General features: G+C 43.1%; 1 protein-coding gene across 1 annotated transcript in view; it reads left to right on the top strand.

Moving 5' to 3' along the window:
- The window catches only part of LOC143936060 (peroxidasin homolog), a 93,193-nt gene that overhangs the window by 47,828 nt on the left and 31,423 nt on the right, over positions 1-13,942 (top strand). The window contains exons 13-15 of the mRNA XM_077460369.1: positions 372-474; positions 6,774-6,931; positions 7,435-8,929. Coding sequence (XP_077316495.1) covers positions 372-474; positions 6,774-6,931; positions 7,435-8,929 — 1,756 coding nt within the window. The remainder of the gene's footprint in view (positions 1-371; positions 475-6,773; positions 6,932-7,434; positions 8,930-13,942) is intronic.

Here is a 13,942-nt window from a genome sequence, read left to right as displayed (position 1 = left end):
AAGCCAGCTGTTTCCTATCTCAAGTTTTATGTTCTTCTTTGAGATATACAGAGCCATGCAAATGAGCACAAAGTTCTGTGGTCATAGGGACTCTGAAATACACAAAGGGGTTGATTTACTAAAACAGGAGAGTGCAAAGTGTGGTGCATCTCTTCACAGAAACCAATCAGCTTCCAGGTTTTTAATGTCAAAGCTTAATTAAATAAGCTGAAGTTAGAAGCCGATTGGCTACCATGCAGAGCTGCACCAGATTTTGCACTCTCCAGTTTTGGTAAATCGACCCCCATTGTGCCCCCATTGTGCCATTGTCTTTTGTATATTCATCCTGTGCAAAGGATGACGACTGCGACTGATTATCTGCATCTCCCCAGATACGGCACGACTCGGGGACGCCTTTGTGGAGATGTCCTTGCGAGAAGCCATCCAAAGTGTCAACAGCAGCTTCAACGCCACTCACAGATACCTGTTCAGCAGGTGAGGAGTCTCACTGGTACAGGTGGCTGCCCCGTAGGTAAGAAGCCCTTCCTTGTGCAAGCACCAGTGCTGTGTCAAAAATAGGAACTGTCAGTGTTACCCCACAGCAACCCGTCAGACTCAACGACAGTCGGTTATGACAATATTGGGCTTGATCTGAGATGGAGTAATACAGCACAAGAGAGCTTTTATTTCTGACACCTTGATTAGTGTTTATTCCTGCAGATGCTTGCTCCTTGGGGGATGGACAGTCTTTTGTTCCTGCTCAGGGAAGGGGGTGGGGGGGTGGGATCATTTGTGTTAGTAATGGAGGGACTACTTGTGACCGCTCAGGGAAGGAAATGCTTTAAACTGCTCATTGGGGGGGATCAAATGTAGCTGCTCAATAGGAGAAGAGTTGCCTGTAACTGCTCAGCAGGGGAAGGATGAATTGTAACTGCTCTGCAGGGGAGGGATGAATTGTAACTGCTCTGCAGGGGAGGGATGAGTTGTAACTGCTCTGCAGGGGAGGGATGAATTGTAACTGCTCTGCAGGGGAGGGATGAATTGTAACTGCTCTGCAGGGGAGGGATGAATTGTAACTGCTCTGCAGGGGAGGGATGAATTGTAACTGCTCTGCAGGGGAGGGATGAATTGTAACTGCTCTGCAGGGGAGGGATGAGTTGTAACTGCTCAGCAGGGAGATATTCACTGGTAACTGTTCATAACTGTGCAACAGGGGGAGGGATCATTTGTAACAGCTCAGTGGGGGAGATATCCTAAATAACTGTTCAGCAGGGAAGGGATCACTATTAGCTGCTCAGTGCAGGATGGATCACTCATATCTACGCTGAAGAGGATTCACTCATAACGGTTCAGCAGTGGAGGGATCACGCATAGCTGCTCAGCATGGGAGGGATCACTCATAACTGCTAAGCAGGGAAAGGATTATTCCTAACTGCTCAGCAGGGGAGGAATCACTCATAGCTGCTCAGCGGGAGAAGAATCACTCAGAACTGTTTAGCATGGGATGGATCTTTCGTAACTGCTCAGGAGTGTTGGGATTACTCATAACTGCTCAGCGGGGGAGAGATCCCTCTTAAAATGATTGTAAAGGCTAGTTTTAATTTTTTTTAAAATAACAAACATGTTATACTTACCTCCTCTGTGCAGTTGAATTTGCACAGAGCAGCCCGGATCCTCCTCTTCTCAGGTCCCTCTTCTGCTCTCCTGGCCCCTCCTTCTGGAGGGTGCCCCCTCAGCAAGCAGCTTTCTATAGGGGGCACCCGAGCCCTGTCAGGGCTCCGTGTATCCATTCAGACGTGCAGCCCCGGCCCGCCCTCTCTCTCCCCTGATTGGCTGACTGATTTTGATTGACAGCTGCAAGAACCAGTGGCACCACTGCTGTGTCTCAGCCAATCAGGAGGAGTGTCTGGGACAGCTAAGACACTCGTGGACAACGCTGCAGAGAGAAGGGGCTCAGGTAAGTAATTAGGAGGTGCTGGGGAGGCTGCAGCACACAGAAGGTTTTTTATCTCAATGTATAGAATGCATTAAGATAAAAAAAAAATCTGCCTTTACAACTCTTTTAACTGCTCAGCGGGGGAGGGATCCCTCATAACTGCTCAGTGGGGGAAGGATCACTCATAACTGCTTAGTGGGGGAAGGATCGCTCATAACTGCTCAGTGGTGGAGGGATCGCTCATAACTGCTAAGTGGGGGAAGGATCACTCATAACTGCTTAGTGGGGGAAGGATCACTCATAACTGCTTAGTGGGGGAAGGATCACTCATAACTGCTCAGTGGTGGAGGGATCCCTCATAACTGCTCAGTGGTGGAAGGATCACTCATAACTGCTCAGTGGGGGAAGGATCACTCATAACTGCTCAGTGGTGGAGGGATCACTCATAACTGCTAAGTGGGGGGAAGGATCACTCATAACTGCTTAGTGGGGGAAGGATCACTCATAACTACTTAGTGGGGGAAGGATCACTCATAACTGCTCAGCGGGGGAAGGATCACTCATAACTGCTCAGTGGGGGAAGGATCACTCATAACTGCTCAGTGGGGGAAGGATCACTCATAACTGCTCAGTGGGGGAAGGATCAATCATAACTGCTAAGTGGGGGAAGGATCACTCATAACTGCTTAGTGGGGGAAGGATCACTCATAACTGCTCAGTGGAGGAAGGATCACTCATAACTGCTCAGTGGGGAAGGATCACTCATAACTGCTTAGTGGGGGAAGTATCACTCATAACTGCTTAGTGGGGGAAGGATCACTCATAACTGCTTAGTGGGGGAAGGATCACTCATAACTGCTTAGTGGGGGAAGGATCACTCATAACTGCTTAGTGGGGGAAGGATCACTCATAACTGCTTAGTGGGGGAAGGATCACTCATAACTGCTCAGTGGTGGAGGGATCACTCATAACTGCTCAGTGGTGGAAGGATCACTCATAACTGCTCAGTGGGGGAGGGATCGCTCATAACTGCTCAGTGGGGGAGGGATCGCTCATAACTGCTCAGTGGGGGAAGGATCACTCATAACTGCTCAGCAGTAGAGGGATCCCTCATAACCGCTCAGTGGGGGAGGGATCCCTCATAACCGCTCAGTGGGGGAGGGATCGCTCATAACTGTTCTGCAGGGGAACGATTACTTATAACTGCTCAGCATTGGAGCGATCATACCAGAATACACTTTTAGGCACCAGTTCATTGGCTTTGTGCACTATTTAGGTATGGAAGATTTAGTCTTTCCTGGGCAGGTCTTTTCATCACGTGTGCAACCATTATACAGTATGTGGCTGTTTGATCTCTTTCATTTAAATCAGTTCAAAAGGTAAAGTGACCAAATTGATGACACCTATTTATTGTTCAGCCCAATATATAATTAGTGTAAATTTAGAACAATATTATACAAGTTATATAGAAGTGAGAAAGTGCATCCGGAAAGTGTTCACAGCTCATCACTTTTTCCACATTTTGTTATGGTATGGCCTTATTCTAAAATGGATTAAATTCATTATTTTCCTAAAAATTCTACAAACAATACCCCATAAGGACAACGTGAAAGAAATTCGTTTTTTTGCAAATTTATTAAAAATAAAAAACGAAAAAAACTCCATGTACATAAGTATCACAGCCTTTGCTCAATACTTTGTTGAAGCTCCTTTGGCACCAATTACAACCTCAAGTCTTGTTGAGTATGATGCTACAAGCTTGGCACACCTATGTTTGGGCAGTTTCTCTCATTCTTCTTTGTAAGACCTCTCAAGCTCCATCAGGTTGGATGGGGAGGGTCGGTGCACAGCCATTTTCAGATCTCTCCAAGGATGTACAATTGGGTTCAAGTCTGGGCTCTGGCTGGGCCACTCAAGGACACTCATTGAGTTGTCCTGTAGCCACTTGTTTGTTATCTTGGCTGTGTGCTTAGGGTCGCTGTCCTGTTGGAAGATGAACCTTCGCCCCAGTTTAAGGTCAAGCGCTCTGGAGCAGGTTTTCATCAAGGATGTCTCTGTGCATTGCTGCATTCACCTTCCCCTCGATTCTGACTAGTCTCCCAGTTCCTGACGCTGAAAAACATCCCCAAAGCATGATGCTACCACCACCATGCTTCACTGTAGGGATGGTATTGGCCAGGTGATGAGCGGTGCCTGGTTTCCTCCAGACATGACGCTTGCCATTCAGCCCAAAGAGTTCAATCTTTGTTTTATCAGACCAGAGAATTTTGTTTCTTTGGTCTGAGAGTCCTTCAGGTGCCTTTTGGAAAATTCCAGGTGGGCTGTCGTGTGTCTTTTACTGAGAAGTGGCTTCTGTCTGGCCACTCTACCATACAGGCCTGATTGGTGGAGTGCTGCAGAGATGGTTGTTCTTCTGAAAGGTTCTCTTCTATCTACAGAGAAATGCTGGAGTTTTGTCAGAGTGACCATCGGGTTCTTGCTCACCTCTCTGACTAAAGCCCTTCTCCCCCGATCGCTCAGTTTGGTCGGAAGGCCCACTCTAGGAAGAGTCCTGGTGGTTCCAAAACTTCTTCCATTTACAGATGATGGAGGCCACTGTGCATATTGGGACAGAAATGTTTCTGTACCCTTCCCCAGTTCTGTGCCTCCATACAATCCTGTCTCGGAGGTCTATAGACAATTCCTTGGACTTCATGAAAGAAAGGTTTACCTCTCCAGGTGGTGGTCTTGTGATTGCACCCTCCTTGCATGGAAGGCGAAGGGTGCCAGCTCAGCACACATAATGGTGAAGAAAGAGAGATTAGGACGGGCGCACAAAATGCCTTTATTCTAGTGCATTGAATTCTAAAAATAGCAGAGGTACAGATACAAAAGCAGTTGACGCGTTTCCCACCCTAGTTATGACTAAGTACCAGTAAGGGTGTGAAATATGTCAGCTCCTTTGGTACCTGTACCTCTGCTATTTATGGAATTTGATTTTCTACAGTAAAGGCCTTTTATATTGGAGTGCGGCCATCCAAATCTCTATTTCTTCATCCTTGGACTTCATGGCTTGGCTTGTGCTGTTAACTGTGGGACCTTATATAGACAGGTGTGTGCCTTTCCAAATCCTGTCCAATCATCTGAATTTACCACATGTGGACTCCAATCAAGTTGTAGAAACATCTCAAGGATGATGATCTCAGTGGAAACTGGATATATCTGACATCAATTTTGAGTGTCACAGTAAAGTCTGTAAATACTTATGTACATGGGATTTTTTTATTTTTAATAAATTTGCAAAGATTTCATGGGGTATTGTTTGTAGAATTTTGAGGAAAATAATGAATTTAATCCATTTTGGAATAAGGGTGTAATGTGTAATGTGGAAAAAGTGAAGCTCTGTGAATACGTTCCGGATGCACTGTATATTGGCAGGTACAACATTGATGGGCTGCAATAAAACCTGCAGTTAGAACAACCTTTAAAACATCGACAATGGAGGGTTTTTAATCTCAAAAGGGGAATTGGACAACCCAATGCAAATTGGCTCTGAGAGAGGTTTTTATGCAAAAGAAAGAAAAAACAAAGTTCCCCATTTGTTTATAGGAATGGAGAACTCTGAGCAATGAAGCATAAAATTCTGAACAGATGGTGTTCCAACAGTCCAAGCCAAATGTTATTGTAGTGTAAATTCTGTTTATTGGAGGTGCAAATCAGACCCATGTTCATAGCTTCATAACTGGTTATCATGTCCAAAAGTTCTCTCCTACTAGTGAGATATTTACATGACCCTAAAATCACTTGAAAAGACTTTTTATAAATCACCTCTTAATGATAGCTGCAAGCATTTCAGAATGCTATGCGCTCCATTATTCATTTACGCAAAAAAATGTATTATCTATAGTTTTTTTTTTTTTTTTTTACTTTTGTTATTTAATTTGCCATAGTTGATTCCAAGCTTGTTATAAGGAAAAGGTAAAGTTTAATGTGACCCGGTCCCCCAAAAATTTAAACCAAGTCTCCTGAAATGCTGTGTTGAGTGACAATGGCATATTAAAATGAGCCTGCACTCAAAAAGTGATTTGTTGTTTTATATGAAACATTTAGAAATGGCCCCTTTAAGAACTACCCTGAAAATGTACATTTTGTCTGGAGTTCCTCCTAAAAAAAAATTCAGAGCACTTAATGTGCCTTGGCATTGCTGATCTGCAGCCTCACAGATGGACATCATTGCACTGCAGGTCATTTAGATACCGCCACCTCTTCAGCAAGGAGAACAGTGAGCAGCACAGTAGTGGCATCACCCAATATCACTCCAAGTCTGGAGTGCCCAGCAGTCAGGGGCAGCAGCGCCTTAGATCCTCACACTGCGTTAGGATCTAAGGCACTGCTGCCCCTGACTGCTGGGCACTCCAGACTTGGAGTGATATTGGGTGATGCCACTACTGTGCTGCTCACTGTTCTCCTTGCTGAAGAGGTGGCGGTATCTAATGACCCGCAGTGCAAGGATCTCCCTGCTTCATCTTTTCTGTGGAGCAGTCCTTCCTCTCTTGCTGCCTCTTATTCCTTCATTAATTATCAGACCATTGGCAATCTAGGAGACCACTTTCACATGAGTACTACTACTCATGAGTACTACTCCTCTACCACAGATTTGTAATATGGAACAAACCATGGTAAGTTAGTAAGGATGAGGAAAAAAATCAGCTGCATTAAGACAGGCAATACTAATAACAATTTTTTTGGCTCTCTACTTACCTTTTTTTTGCATGGCTTCCACGGTACAGGTCCTCTTTAACGTAAACTTTTGTCCATTGCTGTCGTAATAGAACACTATGGCACATCCTACAAAAATGAGACCATTATCTTTACACAGATTACCAAAGTCACCTAGTGATCTCTTTGCACTGTCCCGCTACCCCCGTGACCCCCAGGCAATTGAAACTGTTCGCGCAGCGGAGATCCTGGAGAGGACCCTTGAACTGATAGAGGAACATGTGCAGCAAGGCCTGCCGGAAAACCTAAACAGCACAGGTAGGTCAATGATTTTAAAGAAATGGTCTGATTTAGAGCGATGTTGCTTGTAGGGTGTGTTTAGCATGCCAAATGTCCACGGCTTGTCAAAGCTGAACTCCAGAGAGGTATACCAAACAGCATGCACCAAAGCACTCACCCGGGGAAGCCAAAGAGGGCTTTCACAATAACGTTAATCTAACTGGGCAAACCTGATTACTGGAGGGAGGAGCACAGGGGTGACCTCATGAGTGTGCTTTTGCCTATACAATATCTAGTGGGTCCTAGACCAGGTTGCATTGCTAAACTACAGTGTAATTTGCAGGGAGGTCCAGGCTAAGACTGGTATCCAGTAACATCCCTATCCCTGTCCCTACCCTATCCACTATCCAACTATTTAACTGTAAATTTATTTTTATTTGGGCAGCTTTTATTTTGTATTTCAGTTAGTGCAGAAGAATTATGGTTGGGTGGGAAATTAGTGTTTTAAGAGACTATAACCTTCTCAGTTCTACTCCATACAGGTTATCACTACAGGGATCTGGTGTCCCCACACTACATTAGCATGATTGCCAACATCTCAGGATGCTCTGCTCACAGGCGGACACCTAACTGCTCAGACGTTTGTTTCCACCAGCGCTACCGCACCTACGATGGTACATGTAACAACCTACGGCATCCAATGTGGGGAGCATCTGTCACTGCTTTCCAGCGCCTTCTCAAGCCCGCCTACCAGAATGGCTTTAACCACCCCAGAGGAGCATCAGATGAGTCTGGTGTGCTGCCTTTACCGCTCCCTCGTCTGGTGTCTACCACCATGATTGGCACAGAGACCATCACTCCAGATGCCCAGTACACACATATGCTCATGCAGTGGGGTCAGTTTCTGGATCATGATCTAGACCAGACCATTCCAGCACTAGGCATGTCCAGATTCTCTGATGGAGCACCTTGCAGCCAGGTGTGTACCAATGACCCTCCATGCTTTCCCATCAGCATGCCTGAGAAGGATCCTCGGTTAAAAAATGGACACTGCATGTTTTTTGCCCGATCCAGCCCAGTTTGTGGCAGCGGCGTGACCTCTCTTCTTATGGACTCTGCCTATTACAGAGAGCAGGTCAATCTGCTCACTGCTTACATTGATGCCTCCAATGTGTACGGGAGTTCTGAGCACGAATCCTTAGAGCTAAGAGATCTGACAAATCAGAGGGGTCTGTTGAAAGTCGGTGGAGTGATGACCTTTGGAAAGCCCATGATGCCTTATGCTCATGGACCTCCTACAGAATGCATGCGAGGCGAGAGCGAAAGTTCAGTCCCGTGCTTTCTAGCTGGAGATCATCGAGCTAATGAGCAGCTTGCCCTTACTGCCATGCACACCATATGGTTTCGAGAGCATAATCGGATTGCAGAACATCTACTGAAGCTTAATCCTCACTGGAACAGTGATAAGATCTACCATGAGGCCAGAAAGATTGTTGGTGCTCAAATGCAGCACATTACATTCAACCATTGGCTTCCAAAAATTCTTGGAGAACCTGGAATGAGAATGCTGGGGGAGTATAAAGGCTACGACCCCAACGTCAACAGCGCAATCTTCAATGCCTTTGCTACAGCTGCTTTAAGATTTGGGCACACCCTGATCAACCCCATTATCTATCGACTGAATGAAACCTTTCAACCTATCCAACAAGGCCATCTTCCACTGCACAAGGCTTTCTTCAGCCCATTCAGGTTGCTCCAGGAGGGGGGGATAGACCCTATTCTTCGAGGGCTCTTTGGGGTGCCTGGTAAGATGAGGGTCCCCACAGAACTACTCAATCTAGAGCTCACGGAGAAACTTTTTGCTGCTGTGCATACTGTGTCTTTGGACCTTGCGGCCATCAATATCCAACGTGGCAGGGACCATGGTATTCCACCCTACAATGACTACAGGATGTTCTGCAATCTCACCTCAGCACAGGACTTTGAGGACCTGAAGAATGAAATCAAGAACCAGGATGTAAGGCAGAAGCTCCGAAGGTGAGTCGTTGAAACCTCTGAATTAAGTCAATTGATCAAGAGGGGCTTGGTCACTATTTTTAACAGTTGAAAAGCGGTGTTGACCGGAAAAGACAGCTGCTCTCATCACCAAGCTGTTTAAGGTTGAAGAATGAACTTTGCTCAAAGATCCTCTGCGTTCGACACTTCCAGGGGTGTCTGTGCTCTGTGGTTTCCTCCGCCGGCCCCTCGTCACTGCAAGATGGAGGAGTTGGCAAAAGGAACCACAGCAGGGAAACCAGGCATCTGACACACCAGGAAGTGAGCTGGATGCAGAAGATCATTGAGCAGACTTCGACTTCAACCTAGAAGAAATATTTTGACGTTTTAATTGGACTTTTAAAGCGCAAGAACAAATCAAAATATATTAAAAATATTTTTTTTTTTTATAGATTAAAAAATATAAATAAATAGAATAAATATTCCAAAGATAAATCACAGAATACACAAATATATTTACAAAGCTGATTAGTCTTTACATGTTTCGCCATACAAACTCAGGCTTCTTCAGGAGAACTATTGATATCAGACGTTATGCATATAGTCACTAGAATGAAAAAAAAAAGACAAAAATCAAACACTTTGAAAAACACAATATGAAATACATCTGACAAATTACAGTTGCGTAGAATATTGTATAGACAAAATTGTTTATATCATTTTGGTTGGTTTCAGGCAAAATTTTTGATATTTTATTTTTAAAGGGTACCCCGACAATATCTATAGAGGTTCTCATTTAAACCTTTTTTCTACTCCTTGTACTATCCGGGAAATTATTAGCCTCATTTTTATTTGATAAATTGAGGTAGGCGTCCTTTTCAATATTAACATGGTTGTTTATATATTTCTTTATTTAGTGATGAATTTATAGCCATTTTATTGTCTTTAGATGGACCTCCCGTGTTGTCTCTGAAATTTATTTTATCTCTGTTTATGGTACCATCAAATTGATCCACTTGTATCCATTCACTTCTGGATTTTTTCACTTTCCATTGAATACATAGGTCGGCTTCGGAAGCCAATTTTTGTCTATACAATATTCTACGCAACTGTAATTTGTCAGATGTATTTCATATTGTGTTTTTCAAAGTGTTTGATTTTTGTCTTTTTTTTCATTCTAGTGATTTATATTCATAACGTTTGATATCAATAGTTCTCCTGAAGAAGCCTGAGTTTGTATGGCGAAACATGTAGAGACTAATCAGCTTTGCAAATATATTTGTGTATTCTGTGATTTATTCTTTGGAATATTTTTCTATATTTTTTCTATATTTTGATTTGTTCTTGTGTTTTAAAAGTCCCATTAAAACGTCCTAAATATTTCATTTACAAATTGATGTGGCGCTATAAATAGTTTCAATATCTCAGCTCTTATATATTCTTTCAACCTAGAAGAGTTGCACTTGGCAGCATAGGTAGATGGAAAGTTGAGTATTGCTCACTTTGTAAGTCACTCAAAAAACTCAAAATTAAATAAACATTTTCATCATTTCAGCATTACAAATAATTTAACAAGGAGTGCAAAAGTAATTCATAGAAAAAAGTGAATACATACCCCTAAAGAGTTTTTATATTAATCAGAAAAAATACCAGGTTTGAGCAAAAACTGAGAACTTAAAGTGGTTGTAAACCCCCTGAGACATTTTTACATATAGGTAAGCCTATAATAAGGCATACCTATATGTACTGAAAATATCTCTTAAACATGTACCGTTTAGGAGATATTTACCTTGTAGTGCGCCAATGTTGACATTGGTGCGTGTTTAGTTAAGAAACGGCCCGAGCGTGTGCCATTAATGGCGGCTCCTGCACGCATGCGCAGGAGTGACATCACGCGGCTCCGCCCAGTCACAAAGCCAGAGACCGTGGCCCCCGGAAGGAAGACGGGCAAAGATGGATGCGGCCACAAGCGGGGACATCTCGGACATCGCAGGCTTCATTTGCAGGTAAGTGCCACATAATGGGCTAGTATGCGATGCATTATGCTTTTACTTTGCAGGGGAATAAAGAGGAAGTAAAACCCATCAAGGGTAAAAAAGGCAATGAAATATGTTTTTAGCTCTGTGTATACAAATTATCATGAATGGCCATGATGTGCTGATGGAAAATATGAGGATGACACTGGCACAGTTTTAAATTCAGAAAAGTATGCAGCGAGGAAAAAAGTAATTGATCCCCTGTTGATTTTGTACGTTTGCCCACTGACAAAGAAATCATCAGTCTATAATTTTAATAGCAGGTTTATTTTAACAGTGAGAAACAGAATAACAACAAAAATATCCAAAAAAACACGCATTTCAAAAATGTTATAAATTGATTCGCATTTTAACGAGTGAAATAAGTATTTGATCCCCTATCAATCAGCAAGATTTCTGGCTCCCAGGTGTCTTCTAAAAGGGTAACAAGCTGAGATCAGGAGCACTCTCTTAAAGGGAGTGCTCCTAATCTCAGCTTGTTACCTGTATAAAAGACACCTGTCCACAGAAGCACTCAATCAGATTCCAATCATTCCGCCAAGACCAAAGAGCTGTCCAAGGACATCAGGGGCAAGATTGTAGACCTACACAAGGCTGGAATGGGCTACAAGACCATCACCAAGCAGCTTGGTGAGAGGGAGACAACAGTTGGTGCGAATTTTTGCAAATGAAAGAAACACAAAATAATTGTCAATCTCCCTCGGTCTGGGGCTCCATACAAGATCTCACCTCATGGAATTTCAAGGATCATGAGAATGGTGAGGTATCAGCCCAGAACTACATGGGAGAATCTTGTCAATGATCTCAAGGCAGCTGGGACCATAGTCACCAAGAAAACAATTGGTAACACAATATGAAATCCTGCAGCTCCCACATGTACAGACCCTTCTGAAGTTTGCTAATGAACATCTGAATGATTCAGAAGAGAATTGGGTGAAAGTGTGTCAGATGAGACCAAGATCGAGCATCATGCTCCAGATGCTCTGCCAGGGTTTTTTTTCCTTCCTCTGGATCAACTGTGGTTATAGAATTGGGTATATGGGATTGTATGATATTATTTTTATTTTTTTTGTGGTTGAACTGGATGGACTGTCTTTTTTCAACCTGACTATGTAACATCAGAGTGATGAAACGCGTAGGGAGGAGTCAGCATACGTCCTTGCATCACTTCCGGCTACAGGCGTAGTGTCAGCATTATATGCTTTACTGGTTTAATTGAATGTGAGTACCTTTCCACATCTTTTATGCAATAAAATTGTTTGTTACAGTATTACACTATTGGGATACTATTGGGATTTCTCTCTTTTTTATGGCATTTGGTACATGATGGGAGTACTTTTAAATCACCGTGGACGGGACAGTCTCTAGAGTGCTACACAGTGGCATATACTGTGAATGTTTCAGACCCTAGGAGGAGGGGGAAATTTCCGGTGAGTGCAACCACAATAGGAGCATGGATAAAACACGCATGCTGTGATCACCTATCGGAAAGTGAATTAGATCAGTGTTGTTTCTTCACTGGCACAAGAGCACTTTATTGATTTTATTTTTGTATTGACTTTACCTATTTATTTATTTTTGGATTATTGAATTGCACTATATATTTTTTTCAGATCACCATTGATTAATTGGTTTGTAGCATTAGATTGCGTTTGCTATTACATTTATCACATTTGGTATATTTACTTATTATTTTTTATTAATCATTATATATTCATATGTGTTCATTTTTCACATTTATTTTTATTACTTTCATCACAGTTATTGTTTATGCTCATGGGGCGGCACAGTGGTGTAGTGGCTAGCAGTTCGAATCCCAAACATGACACTACCTGCCTGGAGTTTGCATGATCTCCCTGTGCCTGCGTGGGCTTCCTCCGGGGACTTCAGTTTCCTCCCACACCCCAAAGACATGCTGGTAGGTTAATTGGCTTCTGTCGAAAAATTGGCCCTAGTATATGAATGGGGACCTTGGATTGTGGGCTCCTTGAGAGCAGGGACCGATGTGAGTGTGTACAATGTACAGGGATAGGGACAATTGTAGACACTCAATCAGGTTGAACTGGATGGACTGGTGTCTTTATTCAACCTTACTAACTATGTAACTATGTTAATTATGTAGATGGTATTGGGAATCTATGCATCATCTAATGACCACCAAGTTGTATATCTAGGGGCATTTATACACGCTTTATTGAGTCACCATCCATTACCACCTGTCACATTATATTATATTTAGATCAGGGTTTGAACAGAGCCAAATTCTACTTCATTTCCTTTAATTTCTTTGGCATCAACTCAACTTGCAGTGTTTGGAGGAGGAGGAATGCTGCCTATGACCCCAAGAACACCATCCCCACCATCAAACATGGAGGTGGAAACATTATGCTTGGGGGTGTTTTCTGCTAAGGGGTCAGGACAACTTCACAGCATTAAAGAGACAATGGACGGGGCCATGTACCATAAAATCTTGGGTGAGAACCTCCTTCCCTCAGCCAGAGCATTGAAAATGGGTCATGGATCGGTCTTCCAGCATGACAATAACCCAAAACACACGGCCAAGGCAACAAAGAAGTGGCTCAAGCAGATGCACATTAAGGTCCTGGAGTGGCCTAGCTCCTGGAGTGAAGGGAGCTGGAGGTTCGAGTTACCAAACGTCAGCCTCAAAACTTTAATGACTTGGAGAGGATCTGCAAAAGAGAAGTGGGGCAAAATCCCTTCTAAAATGTGTGCAAACCTGGTGGCCAACTACAAGAATGTTTGAACTCTGTGATTACCAACAAGGGGTTTTGCCACCAAGTACTAAGTCATGTTTTTCGAAGGAATCAAATACTTATTTCACTCCTTAAAATGCAAATCAATTCATAACTTTTTTGAAATGCGATTTTCTGGATATTTTTGTTGTTATTCTGTCTCTCGCTGTTAATATAAACCGACCATTAAAATTATAGACTGATCATTTCTTTGTCAGTGGGCAGCATTAGAGTACGTAATGTGAGTACGCGGCATTAGAGTATGT

The sequence above is a fragment of the Lithobates pipiens genome, unplaced genomic scaffold, assembly GCF_037356315.1.
Source record: "Lithobates pipiens isolate NorthernLeopardFrog02 unplaced genomic scaffold, aLitPip1_a1.2 Scaffold_28, whole genome shotgun sequence".
In the NCBI taxonomy this organism is placed as follows: Eukaryota; Metazoa; Chordata; class Amphibia; order Anura; family Ranidae; genus Lithobates; species Lithobates pipiens.
The sequence above is the reverse complement of the archived record's forward strand: the minus strand, read 5'-3'. Positions and strand labels throughout refer to the sequence as shown.